The 21,716-nt window shown below is 41.9% G+C and overlaps 1 protein-coding gene across 1 annotated transcript in view; it reads left to right on the top strand.

The window, feature by feature from the left end:
* Window positions 1-5,243: 5,243 nt before the first annotated feature.
* Window positions 5,244-21,716, top strand: part of ano7 (anoctamin 7) — a gene marked incomplete at both ends in the record, with an annotated part of 38,492 nt that continues 22,019 nt past the window's right edge. The window contains 4 exons of the mRNA XM_079569671.1: window positions 5,244-5,330; window positions 6,713-6,770; window positions 13,943-14,073; window positions 14,149-14,256. Of these exons, the coding sequence (XP_079425797.1) occupies window positions 5,244-5,330; window positions 6,713-6,770; window positions 13,943-14,073; window positions 14,149-14,256 (384 nt within the window). The remainder of the gene's footprint in view (window positions 5,331-6,712; window positions 6,771-13,942; window positions 14,074-14,148; window positions 14,257-21,716) is intronic.

Raw genomic sequence — 21,716 nt, 5'->3', positions numbered from 1 at the left:
CCCGTCCCCTTTGTGGGGCTGGCTGGGCGACGTGAGCGGGGCGTGTTCAGTGTGTCTGTGTGGCTACACTATTGTTCGCTGCAGCTCACGCTCATTTATCACAGGGAAGAGTCCTATTTTTACACAGACAGGTGGAGCGGGACAGTGCAAGGAGTTTCAGCGAACAATAAGGAACTGTTACTACAATTACTTCCTCTGCCAGGCCCTGAAAGGCAAAAGTAAAAGTGTTTCATCCCTGATTTCACCAGCAGAGGGTGACTTTTAACGCATTGTAAGTAATGCAGTTAAGGCTGGCTTAAAGTAAAGGGTGTGGAGAGGAAAAAACACAAGGGGGAGAAAAAGAACACAAACCCCAACACAGCCAGCATTAATGCCTTACACTTGTAATGCGCTTTACAAGCCTGAATTACCAAGTTTCTCAAAGCGCTACATTGTCGTCATTATTCATTCACTCCATACTCGGTGGTGATAAGCTACTGTTGTAGCCACAGCTGCCCTGGGGTAGACTGACAGAAGCGAGGCAACCAGTCTGCACCATCGGCCCCTCCGACCACCACCGCCACTCACTCACGCATTACATTCGCCAGGCTTCCTGGTGTTACTAAACGGTCTCCCATCGAAGCACCGACCAGGCCCTTCCCTGCTTAGCTTCCAAGGTCTGACGGGATTGGGCAGAGCAAAGGCGGTGTGGCCACAATTAGCCATTGGCTTGTTTAACTGTACGTTATTCTATAAGCTGTTCTATTTTCTCACATACAATGGAACATTAGCAAAATGCTAATCATTGATCAAAAAAACACCTCAAAGAGCTTTAAAAACAAACTTACGTCAGACCGAAACCAGTGCTGCACGTGTTAATAGTATTACTCAAACCAACCTAAACACTAAGGCGGTCATTTAGCAAGGAAGGAGCTATAGAAAAATAAAATCTAATTAAAATATACAAAAAAACATGCTATTTTAAAGGCATCTGGGCACTCATTTGATGATACATTTATTACTAATCTGATTTGTAAATTAGCATAAAATGCATAACTCATTCTGCTGATGATCCACTTTTGCACGTGCTTCTCACTTTGCACATGAGCACACGCTTAGTAAATCAGCCTAAGTGTTCTCTATGTGCCCAGTGAAGCAAAGGGATCACAGCATGTGGAGCATGTGGGGAGTGAAATATATATAAACAGTGCTGTTCTCTGAAAGGGGGGGAAGCTCATGATCACCGGAAGGAGAGGGGGGGTATTTATTAATCTATGTTAAACAAATCATTTCAATAATGTAAACAAACAACACTTTTTTGTTTATTTTCCCCCTGTTTTTTATTATTATTATCAACTCCAACTCAATATTCTGAACTTTTGTAGGCTACAAACTCTGCCCTGTGTTGCCACCAGTGGTGGAAAGTAACAGAGTAAAAAGTATAAATTCTAGGTACTTTGCCTGTACCTGTACTTTCTACTCCTCTACATTACTAAATAGGGTTAAAAGTAAAAATATTTTATTTTCAAAGTGATGTCCCTACGATGACCTGGTTTAGTCCCAATTTAGACTTGGTTTAGTGGTTTACTCTTTTAGACCTTGGTTTGACCGGGTTTACTTCCTGTTGTTGACCTGAGTTAGTGGTTTACTCGTTTAGACCTGGTTTGAGTCAAATGATTTAAAAAAAATCCTGCACATTAAACTCTTAAATAATTTTACTTTACTTATGCATACTTGCATACTTTTATACTTTTACTGAAGTAAACATTTGATCAGACACTATCAGGAATCTATCAGACTTTTGCAAGTTCTGAATCAGTTTCCCCAACAGTCACTAGTTAATATCACAGCCCTCACTGGAATAAAAGAAGGATTATACTATTTCAACCTTAAAGACTCTCCTAAAAGAGATTTGGACGACGAGCAGAGCCGAGGAGAGGCCAGGCGGAGGAAGGGGTGGAGGAGGGGCGTAGCACGGCTGGGAAACGGCTCAGTGATTGACTAGGGGGCTTAAGAAGGGGATCCTCAGTGATGACGATCGGAGGATTGGAGTGAGCTGCTGGTGATGAGGTGATGAATGAATGAATGCAGCTGGTTGGTCTTCCAGCTTCATTTATTGTACCAGCTCAAGTAGGATTTTTGATTTGTTTTAGCTCACAGCTCGGACTGACAGCAGCTGCAGCTCCTCCAGGGCTGCCAGATTCTCAAAACCAATATATCGTACAAAGCTTACAAAACAATCGTATTTCAGCACAAACTATCACAAACTACAAATATAAAACATCCCCCTCCATTGTTCACACCGGATGCTTGAATAAGCCCTTTAATAAAGAAATGGGTGAATGACGGCGTCACGAGAGGTGAGACGGGGTTCCGTCTGCTGACCAATCAAATGCCACGGCTGCAGCCAAGGCAGGAGGATGACGCAATAGTGGAACTGTGAAACTGATCCAGGGACAGTCTCTCCTTCTGACAGCAGATACTACACCTACGAGAACATGGAGGCTAAGTCTGACTGTAACCAGTCACTGATGGAATTACAACACGCCCCTCCTTTGTTGCTCTGGCTTCTAAGCCAATCAGAACCTGCATTTGACAACATTTTCCATAATGAGCTTCTCCCAGCTTCCATGGTTTTACTCATAGCACGTCCAAGCAGCTCTCTTGAAGACCACACTGGGACAGCTGATGAACAAGTGACATTTTCTGCATTTTCTGGTGGTGGGGTGCGTATTCAGGGAGCGAGCTTTGGAACGCGTGAGTAATTAGACTGGGTCACTTTTTACAGCATTTCTACAGCCCTTTGATGATCGCAGCGTGCCACAGCGGGACATTCTCCTCTCTGTTTCTCTCTCCTGTCCACTTCTCAGCCGGACGAATGCAGCTCTCTGTCCTGTGAAAGCATGAAAGGCTGAGGAAAAGTTGTGGGTGCATTCATTTTGGAAAATTAGCTGTGAAAACCTTCCTAACAATTGATCCTGGAGCGTCGTTGAGACCACTGTGATGGAAAGTAAAGGTACCACGCTGACCACTCATACAGCCGCCGGGTCACTACAAGGTCAAATACGCACAAATACTAACCTTTTTTTCACATAAAAGGTTGCATAATGCGCCTTTAAATCCTCTTATTCTAATAACCATTTTATAATAGCTGTTCTCAAATGCTCTGTGTGAGGAAGTTTATGAAGCCTTGGCGTTAATTCAACCTGGGAGACTAATTTCAGCATCATCGACCTCCAGCCAATGATTGCTTCCGAGAGGGCCACACCTCCACCTCAGCCCATCAGCGTAAGAGCCGCACCTCCGTGACAACCAATCACCACCCTCGGTCCTGCTTTTATGCCCCAGCAATCATGGTTCATTCCTTTCCCAGCTGAGCTGCGACCCGCCTCCACCCCATTTCCGTCTCTTCCGTCCATGGCTTCTCCCTGCTGCAGCTTCACGGGTCTCTATACCACCACCAGTGTCCAGGCTCCGGAGAAGACATCCCTAACTCCAAGCTGTTCATCAGGGGCGGACTGGCCATATGTTCATTCTGGAAGAACACAGAAGGGCCACCAGTCCTGTCTCAACTGAGCTTTACCCAAATCTAAAAGCTAAAAAGAAAAGCATCAAAATAGCGAGAAAAAGAGGATGAAAACAAAACAAACATGTGCTGGAAAAGTAACAAAAAGGACAACAAAAAAAATACAAAAACGTGAGAAAAACACAACAAAAAATGATGGAAAAGATAATGAAAAAAACAACAAAAATATGACAAAAATGACGTGACAAAAAGTTTCCATCACTTTTGTAGGTCTTAGCTTTCAAATGAGGCGTTACATTGTTGATCTCCAGTCGAGAAGCTTTTAGATTTGGGTAAAGCCCAGTATAAAAAAAAATATGAATCGAAAAGGAATTCCGTGGAGTATGGTGTGCCACAAGGTTCAATTTTGGGACCATTATTATTTATTATTTATATTAATGATTTTGCTTCTGTTTCTACGACCACATTTCCAGTTCTTTTTGCTGATGATGCCAATCAAAAAAATAAATAAAAATAAAACGTCGACCTGGGGAAAATGCACTCGGTTAAGGCGGGTGGTTAGAGGCTAAAATATGTATTTGTGGAAGTGTCACAATTAGGCTAATTTGGGCCAGGCTGGTCAGAGTCCAGGGCTGTTTTTAAATCCCAGTCCACCCCTGCTGTTCATCCACATTGACTTTCATACATCAATGTCTACCAGCGGGGTCTGATCGCCAAAACTAATATACATGTCAATAAATCTTCCTAATCGCTGGAAGAAGCAAGCTCACTTTACTCTATTTCTATTTATTTAGAATCGATAGAGAACCTGATCGATAAGAGGAACGATTACTGGCATTGATATCGATAAAAACCTCTCCCTAATCATGACACTACATATATGTGTGTATTAATAATGTACTGATAAGCCCTCCCTCGCCTCTCCCTTCCTAAAGGCAAATGACAACATGCTGGTGTGGCATCTAACACCCCCACAAAAACTGCCCAGCGCTAATACACACGCGACAGAAAGGATCGAATGAATGAATATCTGTACGAAACATTCACATTCTGGAATATTAAGCTTCATTTTTTGGAGTCCTTAGTGAATGGAATAAGTATCCATTGACTGTATTGTATGTGTGTGTGGACTGAAACACTGCTAATGAGATAAGGAGTTCTCTTAATGACTTCATCCCCCCCATTAAAATGATAGCTTTGCACTCGAAACAAGGGGAAGTAAGTCCAACTGTCATTTTTACTTTGAAAACAATGATGAAAACTATCAGCCCATTTTTACAAATGCATCATGTACTATTTTCTCTACATACAGTGCTTTATTTGCATGTCTCGAGATTTGTGACTTTCTTTTTGAAAAGAAAAAGTCTGGTGTTTATTTAAATCTATATCTTGTTCGCAAATAGATTTCCAGGATCTGCAGCAGGATCTGTTTGCTTAGGAACACGCCCAAGTCACACACACTGTGACGGGACAGCGAGGGACTCTGCTCTTAGAGTGAGCAGCCACCGGAGGAGGTCAAGGTGACAATGGCAAAGCTTTATAGATCTATACCACAATAAAAGGACAATGGATTTGGAAGCACAGAACTGGATTTTCATCAAGTTTCAGAGGAATGGCAATACTTTTTTGGACTATTATTCTTGTTTTTCATCATGACATAGAGAACTTAACAGAGCTGCTGTACTAACAAACTAAACCGGCACTACTGAAGCAGGATTTGAGAGCATTTAGTGTGAATATGAAAGAAGACAAAGACACCCTTATCAGCGTGGAGGAACCCCCACAGCCCGACTATGGGAGCGTCATCATGGAACCAGTCGATCAGGTTAGAAATGTCCTTAAAAAACATATCAGGGGAGTACCTCAGGGGAGCGTTTCCGGACCGCTTATTTCTATATGCATTTGATCTGATTGGAGACTATATATTATATTAGAACCTAAAATAGTAATATTCAGTTATTTACTCAAGTACTTGCGCCGTAATTTCCAGACTATAAGCTTTTTTCCCACGCTTTGAACCTTGCAGCTTATACGACAGTGTAGCTAATGTATAGATTGTTGTGGTCATTCTTAATATTGTGTCATGTCATCAATAACAATGCACCTACATTTAATAAGAAAACACTATTTCTAATGAAAGAACTCCAATAACAGCTCCAAATCTAACATGAAGTTGTGGAGGTGATGGAGACGGACTTGTCTGCACAGGTGCAAACCCTATGGCTGTCTTCCTCTAGGCTCTCCCTCTGTCTGTGGTGTTTCCTGCACACCGGGCGGGGGCAGCAGGATGCCCTTCCTCGCTGTAACGTGGCTTTGGCTGCAAAATAATTGCAATTAATTCTCTCAACGCTGAAATATTACAGAGGGAAAAAGTGAAGCACTGGTTAAATTAATCCAAAGCCAGCCTTGAGAACACACACGGGTCTAAAGAATAAAATAATCAAATTCATAAACATTTAAGTTCTTAACACACTTTAATAAAAGTAAATGTAGCTGTAGGCCACTGTTCTCTTGGAATATTTGACGGCTCACGAAGAGAAAAGTCCTGTCTGTCTGACTGATGGCACTTCAAACAGCTGCGGCTATAGACTTTTTACTTATACTTGAGTAAAGTTACTTGACACATAAAAAAAGATGTAGTTTGTGTTTCATGTACTTTATTCTTTGGGAATACTTTTCTTTTTCACATTACGACTGAATGGTAAATCAGACTTTTGCACTAGAACAGTTCCTCAGTACTTATACTCGAGTAGCATAGCATAGTAGCTTTGTTGGGTCATTATTTTGGTCACTACTTTGCACTTCTTGAGTAAGAGTATTTAAAAGTGAAGGTACTCTTACTTGAGTAAAATGTAATGTCAAATGTTCAGTTCATGTTCATTGCATCATAGTGACACATTCAATGAGTAACTCTAAAGACTGTGGTGTGTGCTCTTAGCAGTCAGCTGGCTTTGTTTACGTATCACTCTCTCACAGCAGTCAGAGCTCCAGAGTTTGACAGGAAACAGGAAGCAAGCAGCGACAGGAAGTGCAATCAACAGATTAAAGTGTGGCTAATGGAGATATGAGTGCAGTGTTCAAAGACTTAGAGTAGAAGTCGGCGGGCAGTTTTGTGACTACAGCCAGCTTCTAACATGGAGGTAACCTGAGGCGTGAGACTTATGACCGAACCAATGCAATCTGAACAATCTTATGTGTGCTTTCCAGAATGTTCCACTGCTGCCCCTGGATCGGAATGTGTTCAGTGACGGAAGGACAAGAGTCGGTGAGTGAAGCCCAAACTACAGGTGAAACTCAGGAAACGTAAATATGGTTCAAAAGTTCATTTATTTCTGTAATTCAACTTTAAATGTGACACTAATATATGATATAGACTCATGACATGCAAAGTGACATATGGCAAGCCTTTGTTTGTTATAATTGCTTATGGCTTACAGTCCATTTTCAAAATATTCTAATTTTCGGAGATTTTTTTCATTTGTTTTGTTTTTTACAAGCTGAGCCATAATAATCAGAAATATAGCCGCAAGCGGCGATTAGCGGCCCTCGCCAACCGCCCTGCCCCCTTTGGTCTCCCTCAATCAAAATCTACGGTATTGCTACTGCCTTTATGCCTGTTTGTTTTTTAAGTTTTTTCCCCGAGGGTCTTAGTTTTAGGATTTTTGGAATGCGCTAATGTGCCCTCTTGGTATCTGACAAAGTTTTTGTCAGAAAAAAAACAAACTTTTTTGACAATACTGAGATCTCTGCTCTTAATTTATACATTATACAGAGAAAAATGTGTACACCGCATTCCAAATTATTATGCAAATGACATTTTTCTCTGATTTCCTAAATTGTCAACTCAAATGAAAGTCTTTAACTTGTCGAGGATCATTTAACCCTTGTGTCGTGGTCACTTTGTCGATGCGTATCTCTGTCATAGTTTTATCAAATGGTCTGAATTTTCGGATATGCGTTAACATCCATGACTTTTACCAGTAATTTTTTTTTACATTTTTTGATTAAGTGATATAATGTTATGAGAAAGAGTTACACCGTGGTCACCTTGGGTCATTTTTGACCCAATTTTGTTTTTCTAATATCTCAGCCATAAAATAACCTTTTTCAACAAGTTTGGGTTCTATCGTTAGTGTAGCTTCAGACTAATGGCCTGATACAAAAAAAATGTGTTTATTTTTTTTCAGTGTATAGGCCTTGTTTATGTAAAAAAAACACCAAATCCTGAACAAACAACAGTCATAAAACATCAAAAATCGAATTCTGGGGATAACTCAGACTATCTGGTCAGTTTCCAAGTGGAAATAGTCAAACTTTTGTGTTAATGCAATTTTTGAATTTTGTCATACATTTGAATGAGAACAAATAGTTACACTCGTGGTCACCTGGGGTCATTTTTGACCCCATTTTGTTTCTCTAATATTTCACTCATAAAATAACATTTTGAAATATATGTGGGTTCTATCTTTAGTTTGACTTCATAAAAATGCACTGATAGTAAATTTATCAGTTTATATCATTTTTTGGGTCGGTGGGACATGTTTATGTAAAACAAAGTCAAATTTTGAGCCAAAAATGGCCCTACAGTGCCTCTCGTAAATATTCATACACCTTGGACTTTTGCACATTTTGTCATGTTTACAACCCTAAACATAAAGATTTTATTTTGATTTTTTTTACTGAACGTTCACACACAAGTAACAGACAACTGTGAAGTGAAAGCGAAATGATACATGATTCTGTTATTTTTCATAAAATAGAAAAGTGAAAAGTGGGGCGTGCATAAGTATCATACAGCATTTTCTGAGTCCATTAAATTGCCTTTAAAACATTCCTAATGACTCCAGAATGTTCACACCATGGCCTAACCATTAAATAGAGGCCACCTGTGTGTAATCTACTCTCAGTTTAATTACAGCTGTTCTTTTAGGCCCTCAGAGCTGTGGTCGAAGTGTATTGGTCACTAAACAACATCATGAAGGTCCAGGAGCACCAGAGAGGTCAGGGATAAAGCTGTGGAGAAGTTTAAAGCAGCATTAAGTTATACAAAGATTTCCCAAGATTTAAACATCTCCCGGAGCAACTGTTCAATCCATCATTCAGAAATGGAAAGAGTAAAGCACCACTGCCAACTTACCAAGACACGGCTGTTCACGTAAACTAACAAACTGAACAAGGAGACACTGGTCAGAAATACAACCAAGTGCCCCATGATAACTCTGGAGGAGCTGCGAAGTGCTGCTGCTGAGCTGGGGGAATCTGTACATGGGACAACTATAAGTCGTATCTACACAAATCTGGCCTTCATGGACGAGTGGAAGAAGAAAGCCATTATTGAAAGGCCATAAAAAATCCTGTTTGAAGTTTGTAGAAGTCATATGGAGGACACAACTCCATGTGGAAGAAGGAGCTTTGGTCAGATGAGACAAACGTTATGTATGGAGCAAACCTGACACTGCTCATCGTCCTGAGTGCACCATCCCCAGTGTCAAATATACGGGGGGGAGCATCATGCTGTGGGGCTGCTTTTCCTCAGCGGGGACTGGGGAGATTGTAAGAATAGTTGGGAAGATGGATGGAGCCAAATACAGAGACATTATGGAGGAAAACCTGCTGGAGTCACAAGAGAACTGAGGCTGGGGCGGAGATTCACCTTCAGCAGGACAATGACCCTAAACACAAAGATAAATCTACAATGGAATGGTTCAATAAAAACATATTAATGTGTTAGAATGGCCCAGTCAAAGTCCTGACCTAAATCCTATTGAAAATCTGTGGAAAGGTCTGAAAACTGCAGTTCACAAACGCTCTCCTTCTAATGTGACAGAGCTGGAGTTGTTTTGTAAAGATGAATGAGCTAAAATGTCTCTACATGTGCAAATCTTTTAGAGTCAAACCCCAAAAGACTTGTGCTGTTATTATAGTAAAAGGGGGTTCCACAAAGTATTCATTCATGCTGTATGAATACTTATGCAAGCCCCACTTTTCACTTTTCTTTTTTAAAAAAAATAACAATCATGTATCATTTTGCTTTCACTTCACAGTTGTCGGTTACTTGTGTGTGAACGTTCAGTAAAAAAATAAAAATGAAAATCTTTATGTTTAGGGTTGTAAACATGACAAAATGTGCAAAAGTTGAAGGTGTATGAATACTTTCGAGAGGCTCTGTATTTCAATCAAAAACATCTCAATAGGTCAAGTTAGATTTTAACATAGGACCTTCTTTGAGCAGCTTCAAAATTCTTAAATCCATTAAACTTGTGAGTTTTTGGACAGTTTCTGCTTGGATTTCTTTGCAGGATGTTAGAATAACCTCCCAGAGCTGCCATTTGGATGAAAACTGCCTCCCACCCTCAGAGAAGTTTTTCTTGATGAGGCTCCAAAGGTTCTCAATAGGGTGGAGTTCAGGCGAGGAGGGGGTCCACATCATGAGTCTCTCTCCTTTTCTGCCCATAGCAGCCAGTGATGCAGAGGTTTTCTTTACAGCAGGACATGGTGCGTTGTCATGCATGAAGAGGATCTTGTTTGGGAAAACACAGCTCTTCTTTTTGTAGCATAGAAGAAAGTGGTCAGTCAGAAAGAGGTCATTTTCACACCGTCAGGGATCCTAAAGGGGCCGACCAGCTCTCTCCCCATGATTCTGACTCCGCCCCCTCCTTACTGACGTCACAGCCTTGTTGGGACATTGTGGCCATTCACCAACCATAGACTCCTCCATCCATCTGACCATCCAGGGCTACACGGCCTCATCAGTGAACAAGACTGTTTGAAAATGAGTCTCATGTATTTCTGAGCCACTGCAGCCGTTTCTGCTTCAGCTTCAATGAACAGTTTAGGGGAGGCCGGATAGAAGGTTTATGCACAACTGCAGCCTCTGGAGGGTCCTACACCTTCATGTTCGGGAGACTCCAGTGGCACCAGCAGCTTCAAATACCTGTATGCTGCTTTGTAGCTGCTGTTCTCTTAATCTGATGTGTTTGTCTGGCAGAAACCGTCCTCATTTTGCCTTAATCTGCACAAACCCGTGTGTGTCTGAATCATCCACAAATCTCTTATCAGTTCGATGATTGCGCTTCATCTTTCATGAAATATCGAAGGTTTTCATACCTAGACCAAGGCATTAAACTATTTCACGCTTTTCATCAGCAGAAAGACCCTTTTTCTTTCCCATATTGCTTGAAAATGATGATCTGCATAATAAAGTGGAACAAACTTTTTCAGTAGTTTTTCCCTTAACTGGGCTTAACCTGAAAACTTATCATCCCAGGTCTCTGAGATTAATGTCAGTGATTCAAACTGAGACACAAAAGCATCCATGAGTTTCATTGAAACTTTTTTTTTTTACCTTTTTGATACTGAAATACAATTTGCATAATAATTTGGAGCGTGGTGTATGAATTTGTATCACGCTATATCTGCAAATTGAAGCATATTTTTAAATTTTACTAAAGGTTGAAAATACTTTTAGTTTGTCCAAGTACTTTGGATAACCTTTGGTTCCTCACTTCTCTAGATCTTCTTCACCAGGTTTTCCTCGGAGGAGATAGAAAAAGCACATGTTGCTGAATTATGGAGTTTAACATTTTTCCATCACAATAAATTGGGACATTCTGGTCATCGCTACGGCAACACCATGAAAAATATGGCATAGGTGTGATTGACTTTTCTGATCGGAGCGACCAAATAGAATTTTGTGCCAAATTATATTAATTTTCGTGAAACAAAAATTTGTACTCACCATATAATTCCTATAGGGGGCGCTATCGCGCCAAATTAGAATTTTGCCTGATGAGAGTGTTTAGGACTGTGACTTTAACACCTGACAAAAAAATGATCAAAATCGGGCTTCATATGTGCGAATGGGAGCCATTTATTGTTTGCGAAAAATTGCAAAATACTTCGTCCAGTTTGCGGCTTCGCCGCATAAAAAACGTTAAAGTTACAAAAATAATTTGGATAACTTTTAAAGTTCTACTTCTCAAGATTATTTTCCACCCAAAATTAGCTTGTTCCTATAAACGGTCTAGGAGGAGATAGATTTTGTGCGAAGTGAAAAATAGATGAGTATTCCCGCTTCGCGGGCTTTCATCCAAAATGGCCGACATCCAATATGGCCGACGGCCTTGCCGTAATAATATTTTTTGCTCAACTTGTCATGATGCACGTCTGTACCGATTTTTAGGATTCTACGACAAACTTAATTTTTGCCCGTGTCCTATCCTGCAATACAAAAAAAAAACTGAGGTGGCGCTAACGCGCCATTATTTTGAAATTAAATATTTGGAAATAGTCAAAAGTTTCGTCGGATCGGGTTTGAATTTTGGGCCAAAATTTGAACGAAATCAGGCTTCATATGTGCAAATGGGAGCCATTTATTGTTTGCGTAAAATCGCAAAATACTTCGTCCAGTTTGCGGCTTCGCCGCATAAAAACCGTAAAAGTTAGAAAAATAATTTGGATAACTTTTAAAGTTCTACTTCTCAAGATTATTTTCCACCCAAAATAAGCTTGTTCCGATAAACGCTCTAGGAGGAGATAGATTTTGTACGAAGTGAAAAATAGAGGCAGATTCCCGCTTCGCGGGCTTTCATCCAAAATGGCCGACATCCAATATGGCCGACGGCGTTGCCGTAATAGTATTTTTTGCTCAACTTGTCATGATGCACGTCTGTACCGATTTTCAGGATTCTACGACAAACTTCATTTTTGCCCGCGTCCTATCTCGCAATGTTAAAAAAAAACGGAGGTGGCGCTAACGCGCCATTATTTTGAAATTAAAAATTTGGAAATAGTCAAAAGTTTCGTCGGATCGGGTTTGAATTTTGGGCCAAAATCTGGGACTTTTCGTCGATGTTCACTGGGTGAAAATCGCGACGGCGCGAAAGAAAGAAAGAAAGAAAGAAAGAAAGAAAGAAAGAAAGAATAATATTCTCACACGAAAACAGTGTTTCCGCTTACGCGGGTACCATAAACTATATATTTTCGGAAAGTGCTCGCGCATTCCTACCTCATGGTAGAGGTCCTGGGTCACTGACGGACACTTCGTGCCCGTCAGTGACCTGTCGCCCATTGACTTTTATGGGCTCTGTACAATTACAATGTTGATTTTTGCATTATATATGTATGTGCACGGGACGTGCACGACAAGAGGAGTGCATTAGTGAGTGTTTGAGAGGAGGGGAGCGCTTCGCGCTCATTTTTTCTGTGCGCTCCGCGCACTTTGGGTGAGTGCGCTCCGCTTCGCTCCGCGCACTGTCCAATTACAATGTTTGTTTTCTGATACATGTGCACGTGCACGGAACGTGCACGTCAAGAGGAGTGCGTTAGTGCATGTTTGATAGGAGGCGAGCGCTTCGCGCTCGTTTTGTGCGCTCCGCGCACTTTAGGGGAGTGCGCTCCGCTTCGCTCCGCGCACTCTACGCGATTACAAGAGGCCCTTCGCCAGCCCTGATGGCGCTCGGGCCTAATTATAACAAATAAAGGCTATTCACCTTATTCCGCCCCGCCCACTTTTGCCTCTTTTGCGTTGTCTCGGCACTTCTGGTCGAGCGCCAAGCCCGTTCATTTTAACGGAGACGGAGGGAAAATATTCTCCGCCCAAATCTGATGTTTAGTCGATTGATTTGTGTAAAATGTCCAATGTTCATTTGCACCAATATGTCGACACTGCACCGTTTCTCAGCACGGCCGAAAAACGGCTTTGTTTTCGTGTAGTGACTGATTTTAGTTGGACTTCTCCAGTCCCATGTTAACACATAGGAGAAAAGGGGCGGGCACAATTCATGGCGGCGCCCACGCGAGCCTCCAGAATAAGGTGAATATATACCTCACTTTGAATGCAATGAGTCTATCATATATTAGTTTCACAGTGTGAGTTGAATAACAGAAATAAATGCACTTTTTAACGATATTGTCATTTTCCGAGTTTGTTGTTTATCGGTAAACAATGAAAACAAGCAGCAACCTTCCTCTCTGTTGGTACAGCGCCTTTTTTGTTTTAAACAGCTTTTAGAAAGCAAACAGACAATTAGCTTATGAGTTAGAGACATTTGAGACCAACAAATGTCTCCTTCTGAAACACTGAGGAGGTATCCGGGCAAGACTCACAACTAAGCCCTATCCCTACTATTGTTCGGACTATTTTTTGTTCACTGGAGAATAAGACAGATTAAAAAAAAGCTCTATACTTACTTAATTATAGCTCCGGTTATGGGTTTCTTACCCTTTAAAAAAAACAACAGGTATTTGAGTCGCCTGTGTGTCTGTGAATGTGACTTTACACGAGTAGATCTCCTCGGTTTAGTTGAAGACTTAAAGACTTCAGACTTCATGGTCATGTTTAACACAGACAGAGCGACATGAGCCAGAGCAGCCGAGCCTGCTGTTAGAGAGATGTATTGGCTTGATTTCACTGGTATCTTTATTCATGTTGGTCAGATTTTGTCCTGGTGTGGGAGGAGCCTTTGGACGCGCCGAAAGAGGAGTCTAGTACAGGAAGTGTCATGCACAGTAAGTGGAGGGACACGTTTCTGAGCCAGCTGGAGGCCTCGGGGCTGGTAACAGAAAAGGTCAGTCATTATTTCAGCAGACTTTTGGTTGATATAAACATGAACGAGTGAGTGTTCTCCTTCATCTGTGCTCAGAGGGAAGTGGAAGAGCAGAAGGCACGCCTGAACTTTGTGCTCCTCAACGCCCCCTGGAGTGTGTTGTGTTACTACGCAGAAGAGATCAGTCTACGGGCGCCGCTGCAGGTACATGAGCACGATAAGGACAGCACGGTGGCGCAGCGGTTAGCGCTCATGCCTCACAGCTAGAAGGTCCCGGGTTCGATTCCCACCTGGACGGGGCCTTTCTGTGTGGAGTTTGCATGTTCTCCCCGTGTCTGCGTAGGTTTCCTCCGGGCACTCCGGTTTCCCCTACCACTAAAAACATGTGCAATAGATTCCCCTCTGGGGCCAGGACTCCCCTGAAAAAGAGATTCTTAATCTCAGTGGGACTATCCTGGTTAAATAAAGGTCAATAAAAAATAAAAGGAAGCAGAATGAGCCTCACACTTTGGGTTGTCAGATCTTATCGCTAAAACCAGTTTGTGATCCTCAAAGTTTGTATCATTTGTGAAAAAATGGCTATTAAGTCACCATCCATGTACATTTTTCTGCTTCTTCTTTTTTCTATTCGATATCTTTCCACCCTATCCATTCTGGACTTCACATGGTGAAAGAGGGCAAAGAGGAGAGACAGAGATTCTCAGCAATCTGTTGGAGCCAAGGCTCGAACCCATGACCCTGACGACAGAACAGTGCTCTGCCCTTTGTGCAGTGGTCTTAACCACTAGGCCATCGATGGCACAGTCTGCTTATTATCCTCTCCAAAAGTCGAAATATTCATTCAGTGTGTGGATGTTAACCCTTGAAATGCCTCTTTCATCGTGAAGTTCACAAAAAAATAAGACAATATCAATGTTTAATCGGGCAAAAAAAATGCTGACATTCATGTCTCAAGCTGCAACACACACAAAGATATTCAAACGGGATCAAAAGGTACATTTCTCTCACTCCCCAAACCCCACTGGCTTTCCCCAATCAAGTATAGTGCCAGTGGAACTAAACACTCCACCAACTATAGCTGCATTGCTTTCTTTGCTTATCTGGTATTGGTACATGCTCTTCCTGTACCAATATCACAACGTCTTTTTGGAGTGTGTATGTGGGTGATGTTGAGCATGAGCATGCAGCTTAAAGAAACCCAGGTGGAACTGTGATTGCAGTAACTTTTATAAAAAGCTAACAGCACATGCTACATACACTCCTTACATGTGGATCATTCTCTAGTTGAGCAGGAGCAAAGTCTGGGCTTTGATCCGGAGAAGGGGTTAGATCCGCTGTGCAGCTCGACAGTCCCGCCTCTGTCACTGTGCTGGCTCAGAACCAGATAATGCCTTTCAAAATCTTCATAGACTCTTTGAAGAATGTGAACATCGAGACTTTAAAGGCACAGATATGTCCTCGATGCTGAACCTTGAAAAAAGACCTTGAAAATATTAGCTCTCAGTCCACTAAGTCAATGCAGATTTTCAAGGCCTGTGCACTGGTATCTTTGCAAAAGATTCACACTGTCATCTTCGTTGAACTATTATAGATCGTGCTTTTAGTAATACAGAAGGTTTGTTTATCTGCTTGACTAGTTTTGATCACTTCCTGAGAAGCGACACCTGGTGGTGAAAATGACGTACCGTAGGCAGCTGACACGGGTTTGTCAGTCAGTAGGAAGAACTTACGCCCCCTGCTGGCTGATGCCTTCTCCAGGACGGCCTCCCAGCTGTGGGATAAGGTGTACTCTCCATTGTCCCGCGTCATAGATGTTGATGCATGTTTCCTGATCTTGATGGCGATGCTTGTTACTTGTGCACGGATGACCCTGGCTTTGTCCCAGTTCATGATCCGTTATGGCTGATTTGAGATTTTCTTGCAGTGCTTGTTCTTTTCTCCTTTTCACATTCTTTCTGGTGTTCTTTCTTGCTTGTGCTGAATAGTTCCGATGTCTCCCCCACATATGTTTTATTACGTGATAGACATGGTATTTCGTAGATGACGTCGCATTTGTGGTCTTTGTGGATGGTGTCTTTGGTGTAGCCAGTAACTGTCCGAGTTTGTGTGTGGCTTGACTGGAATGTTTACGTTGTGTTTCCTCATGGCCCTCTGTATGCGCTCTGTGACCCCCCCATGATGTATGGTAAACTTAGAGACAATCGTAGCTATGACCAAAGTTTCATCAGTTTCAGGCTTCAGAAGACGAGCGTTTAGCTGAGGCAAGCCCCACATGCTAGAGTGTTTATTTCTGCGGAAAAGTGCAGAGAAAGTCCTGTAAAATGCGGAGTCGGACTCGCCCATGTGTTTGTGACTCTGGCGGCGTGTGGGAGATCTTCTCTGCAGCGAGAGGATGGCTCACTCTGCGACTAGTTTAGGAGGGAAGACACGCACATCCACAATTCCAATAAACAGTAGCTCTGCAACTGTAAACTCACCAATTATTGTATTGCTCTCACCGGCAGTAACGTTTCGGGTCTTAGCCCTTCATCAGACTTAAAAAAAACAAGTCTGACACACCTGTATTTGTACATGGGATGATTGTGTCATGTGATCGGAGGTCACATGACCCAACATTGTCATAGGATGGATCTTAGAAATACATGTTTACATCGATCGACACAAAAAACACATACATAGAGAAGAGGCACATAGGAAAGCAGCCAGACCAGTGCAACCACAACATAGTGCAAATAAACTGCAAAAAAATATTTGCATATTGGACATGTGTACAGACCAATATAAACAAAGGCTTTACAAACATTCAGAGATACCCCAGGGCAGGACATTTACAACCATGACTACACTACTGCAGTGAAGGTGTGGTGTAAACATGTTCTCAGGCACTGTAGTATGAGAGTGAACATAGGAGTACAGGTCAAAGGAAAGGTCGTAGATAGAACTGTTCATTGAGACCTTTTGGGCTTTGTGTATCGAGTGTACGAATCCAGAAGGCTTGTCTTTTTAGAAACAAGTCGTTGATGTCTTTGCCCCTGTTAGAGAGTTTGATTTGTTTTCATGGGAGTCATTCTGCGACGAGCCAATCAGGACGCTGAACACAATGCGCATATGGCGTTCACACACTGAAGAAAAATCTATGAAACAAACTTTTTCCAATATCTAGGTTATTTTAATTCAATTCAAATAACGTGTATGAAAAGCATTATTCAGGAAAATGTCCTAAAACAGCACAACAGAGGCTCCACAGGCCGCAGCAGCGTCGCCTGTAGCTTTGTGTTTTCAGCACAGTTTCCACTTCAGCAGTGATACAAAGAGAGAAGGACATTATTACCTCCGGAGCTGCAGAGACAGATCCACATCAGGCACCGTTAAACTCGGATAAACTTTTCTAAACACACGGCGCTTTGACGAAGCGAAAGCACTTTGCACGTCAAAGATCTTTACACAGTGAGAGCGCTCACTCTGCCACTAATAATTTACCAAAACTGTACCAACAAATGTCCAATACAGAGTGAGCACTCACTTTCCCACGACCAGTCTTTGATATTCCCCTCCCTGCAGCTGCTTGTAAACACCTGGGTCTAAAGGTAAAGAGTCTCCCTTGTTGTCACTGCTTTGTTTTGCTTTTCAATTTGCCTAAAAACTCAAGTTTCTTATTCAGTCCTGGTTTATAACTGGCTTATAACTGGTTTATAATTGGTTTATAACTGGTTTATAATTGGTTTATAACTGGTTTAGTTTAGCTCTGGGTCTTACAACCGGTGTAAGTCCTGTTTAGTCCTGGCTCAGTTCTGCCACAGACCGCGGCTCTGCCATCTCTATTAGTCCATGGGCCAGACCAAATATCGGTACCGAAAAGGTGGCAAAGGCTATCATTGATTTTTAAGTAGGTCCATGTCTGAGGTTTATATTTTTGTATGATAGCCTTTTCAGAGTTATAGCTTTATCATAGTTTTCAGCTGTTGAAGTGAACCACCCCCTTGTCAAAAAAGTCGTTTTTGACACTGGTCCATATTTTGGTTTAGGCCATTTCCAGCCCATTCGATACTGATTTACACATTGTATTTGGTATCATTGTAAAGAAGACATTTTCATGTTTCATTTGAGCCCAAATGTACTACTCTGTGACTATTACCGTGGTAACCAAAGCTCCTCAAACACAAACCTGAGGAAGTTTTTTCACCATTTTCACAAAAACAGTTTTACTATGTTTAACTCTGTTTCTTCGAGGAACATCACAGAGACAAATGTTTGATACTTGGCAACTCTCTAGACTCTGAGGATTCAGGAAATGTATAACATGTCAGTACTTTCTCAACTTAAGGCCTCACAGTGAGCCACAAATTAAAAGAATGTCCACCTCACATGAGCCTCTCCCATTGAAATAAGCCTATATCTGCCATTCTAAGGTTGGAACAGTTGTTGAGACTTTCTGTCCAGGAAAGGCCAATGCAACTTGAAATTACATTTGTGGAGAAGAACAGTTCTGTATTTTCACCAAAAAATTGTTCATATATTTTATATATTATAGCTATTTATCATATACACACAATGGCATTCTGTTTCTTTCACTACTATACGTAGTCCTGTACATTTGTCTAAAATGTCTCAATAATCCAAGATAATTCCAAAGGTTTGTCTTTGTAGACACCACATGGTTATGAAGCTGAAGCTGAAGCTGAATTTGCCATAAACCACACGTTTGAACATCACCCTTTTTTACTGATTAGTAAATTAATAAAGAAAAAAAAATTGTAGGGTCATTTTAGTAAAGTTGTTTTATTTCATTACTAATAAATCAAATATAGTAGTATAAAGATGGTGAGGTGTTAAAACCAGGACATGAAGAGTCAACACAAAACTACAGCTTAGCCTCATCCAGAACTAAATCACAGAGGCAGTCGACTAAGCAAAACAGTCCATATTTTTATTTCTCAGATGTTGTTCTGTTGGCTTCATCAAACCAGGACCTTCAGCTGCCCTGGGGCGGTTTGCAGCCGAGTGTGAAGTGGGATGAGTATCAGCACCTCCAAATCCGAGGCCATGGGTGGCTTCCCCTCTCCAGATCGGTGGAGAGGCCTTGCCTCAAGTGGAGGAGTTCAAGTATCTCAGTGTCGTGTTCACGAGTGAGGGACGGATGGAGCGTGAGATCGATAGACAGATCAGTGCAACATCGGCAGTGATCGGTGACTGTTGTGGTGAAGAGGGAGCTGATTTACTGATCGATCTACAGTATGTTCTACCCTCACCTGTCGTCATAAGATCTGGGTAATGACCCAAAGGACAAGATCACAGATATAGGCGGCTGAAAGGAGTTTCTTCAGTCAACTAAGAGGAGCTTGGAGTAGAGCCGCTGCTTTTCCCATCATAACTTAGCAGATAACAAACCTGTTGATGATTGTGGAGGTTTAAATGTAGAGTTGTGCCCATATCCTGAATTATTCTTCATGCTCTTCAGAATATGCTGGAAACAAATCTTTTGGTGATGGCACTTATTGAGTTGTCATCCTGGACTGTGCCACCTCTGCAGGGTTCAGTATCACCTCAGGCTGACAATAGTTATATCGAGCCCAGTCAAATGCAACTAGGAAACTGTCTCTCGGAAGCTCAGCAGGCTCCACCTCTGAAACCATTCCTGTTTGGGATAGTCTCTTGTTCCCTCTTGTGCACATTTTATCTCAACACCTCAACAAGTATAGAGTGAAAAAAGAACATGCAAATTGTAGCATGAGAATACTTTATCCAGCACAAGGAATGTATCACAAGAGTCCTTTTGTTGAAATTTGTGTTTTTGAAGATACTTCATATGCTCAGACTGGACTCAACAAGTTGCACATGAATGTTGTATGAGGAGATGAAAAACAGCAAGTATGCAGAGGGAAGTGAGGACTATGCAGAAGAACAAGGGTCTGAGGCCGATTGATTCTAGATTTGGACATGCACAGAGAAGGGATCGAGGTCCAGAAGAAGACAACGAAGTGAAGATTTATGGATATTCCGAACTTTTACAACTGTTTGTGAACTGTAATTCAGATAATGCATTGGAGCCACAGATCGAAGCTGTACGTTATTGTCCCTTTACAATAATTAACCATTTAACCCATCCATCTGCCCCTGGAACATGGCAGGAGCAGTGGACAGCCATGCTCATGTTCAGAATCACCAAGTTAGAGGATTGTCCTCCTGTGCATCTTTTACGTTGATGGAAGAGACCAAAGCAGAGACCAAAGCACCCCAAAAAAATCTGTCCAGACACAGACAGAGGATGTAAACTCCACACAAAAACACCTAAATTGAACTTCCTGCTGAGAGGCAAGAGAACGCTAAGCACTAAGACTAACCACTGAGGGCATGCAATCTCTCCTGCGCATTCAACACTTTTTGGGCCAGATCTTCCACCTGGCGCAAGGACAGCGCTGCTTCAAACAAGACAGGACACACATTCTTTTCCTAGCTTACATCGTGCTGCCTCATGTTCTTCCTTTAGTGTTATGGGCGTCTATAAGCTCTATCAGGTCAAACTAAAAACTTGAGTTAACCACTGTCCGTGTCTGAGAGAAAAAGATGTAAAGCCGGTCCTGCTATGTTTCCAGGTTGTACTCAGCCGTAATTCCCCCCCCCACTCTTACACCACCTTTCTCCCTTGCCCCTTCCCGGTCACGGAGTCTGGTTGGAAGAACATTGCCATTGGTCACGAGTCGCCATTGTCAACTGTTGCAGGAAAAGCTTGGTTCTTGGATAACCAACCGTCTAACCAACTGCAGTTTGTGTGTCTTCTTGGACATAAAGGTATTCCCTTCACCCTTTTCTATCAGCATCATGGTTTTTGTACAAGGGGCTTCAAGAGTGACTGAATGTCTAGCTGTCACCTCACAGCAAGACGTTCCTGGGTTCGATATCCCAGGCCATGTGGGACCTTTCTGTGTAGAGTTTGCATGTTGTTCTTTTCGTTTCATGTCCCCTGAGTCAATTTTCTGTAGAATCCATTTCTAGTACGGTAGAACACCTTGGTACTTCTAACCTAGCTTTGGACTCAAAATCTAGCGATAGTAAACCCCCTTTTGTCTTTGTCCCGAGGGCTATTCGACTGCACAACTCTCTAGAAGCAAAAGACAATGGTGTCTGCAATGTTATGTCGCTAAAAATGTTATTCATTTACCAAATACAAATGTAAAATGATGTGGTTTCAGTAGTGAATGAGTGAAAGTGAATGAGACTGTCAGTGAGTGCATTGTGTAGGCGACATAATATGGATTTTTTTTTTTACAATTTAGGATACAGTTTATACACTGCTCACAAAAACTTAGGGCACACTCAAAAAACACAATGTAAAGTCAGTCAAATTTCTGGGATATCAGACTGTCCAGTTAGGAAGCCACGCTTATTGTGAATCAGTTTCACTTGGTGTTGTGGAAATTAAACAGACAACAGGTGGAAATGAGAGGCAATTAGCAAGATCCCTCCAAAAGAGGAATGGTTCTGCAGGTGTGACCACAGACCATTTCCCTGTCTTCATCCTTTGTACCGTATTTTTGGAACACTTTTGCATTTGTCCAGTGTTCTCACCACTAGAGGCATCATGAGGAGCATCTACAACCCACAACAGCTGCTCAGGGAGTGATGCTCATCCAAAATGGCACGTCCATTCGTGCTGTGGCAAGAAG

Source organism: Gobius niger (genome assembly GCF_951799975.1).
Source record: "Gobius niger genome assembly, chromosome: 1".
Lineage (NCBI taxonomy): Eukaryota > Metazoa > Chordata > Actinopteri > Gobiiformes > Gobiidae > Gobius > Gobius niger.
This window is presented reverse-complemented; position numbering and strand designations above follow the sequence as displayed.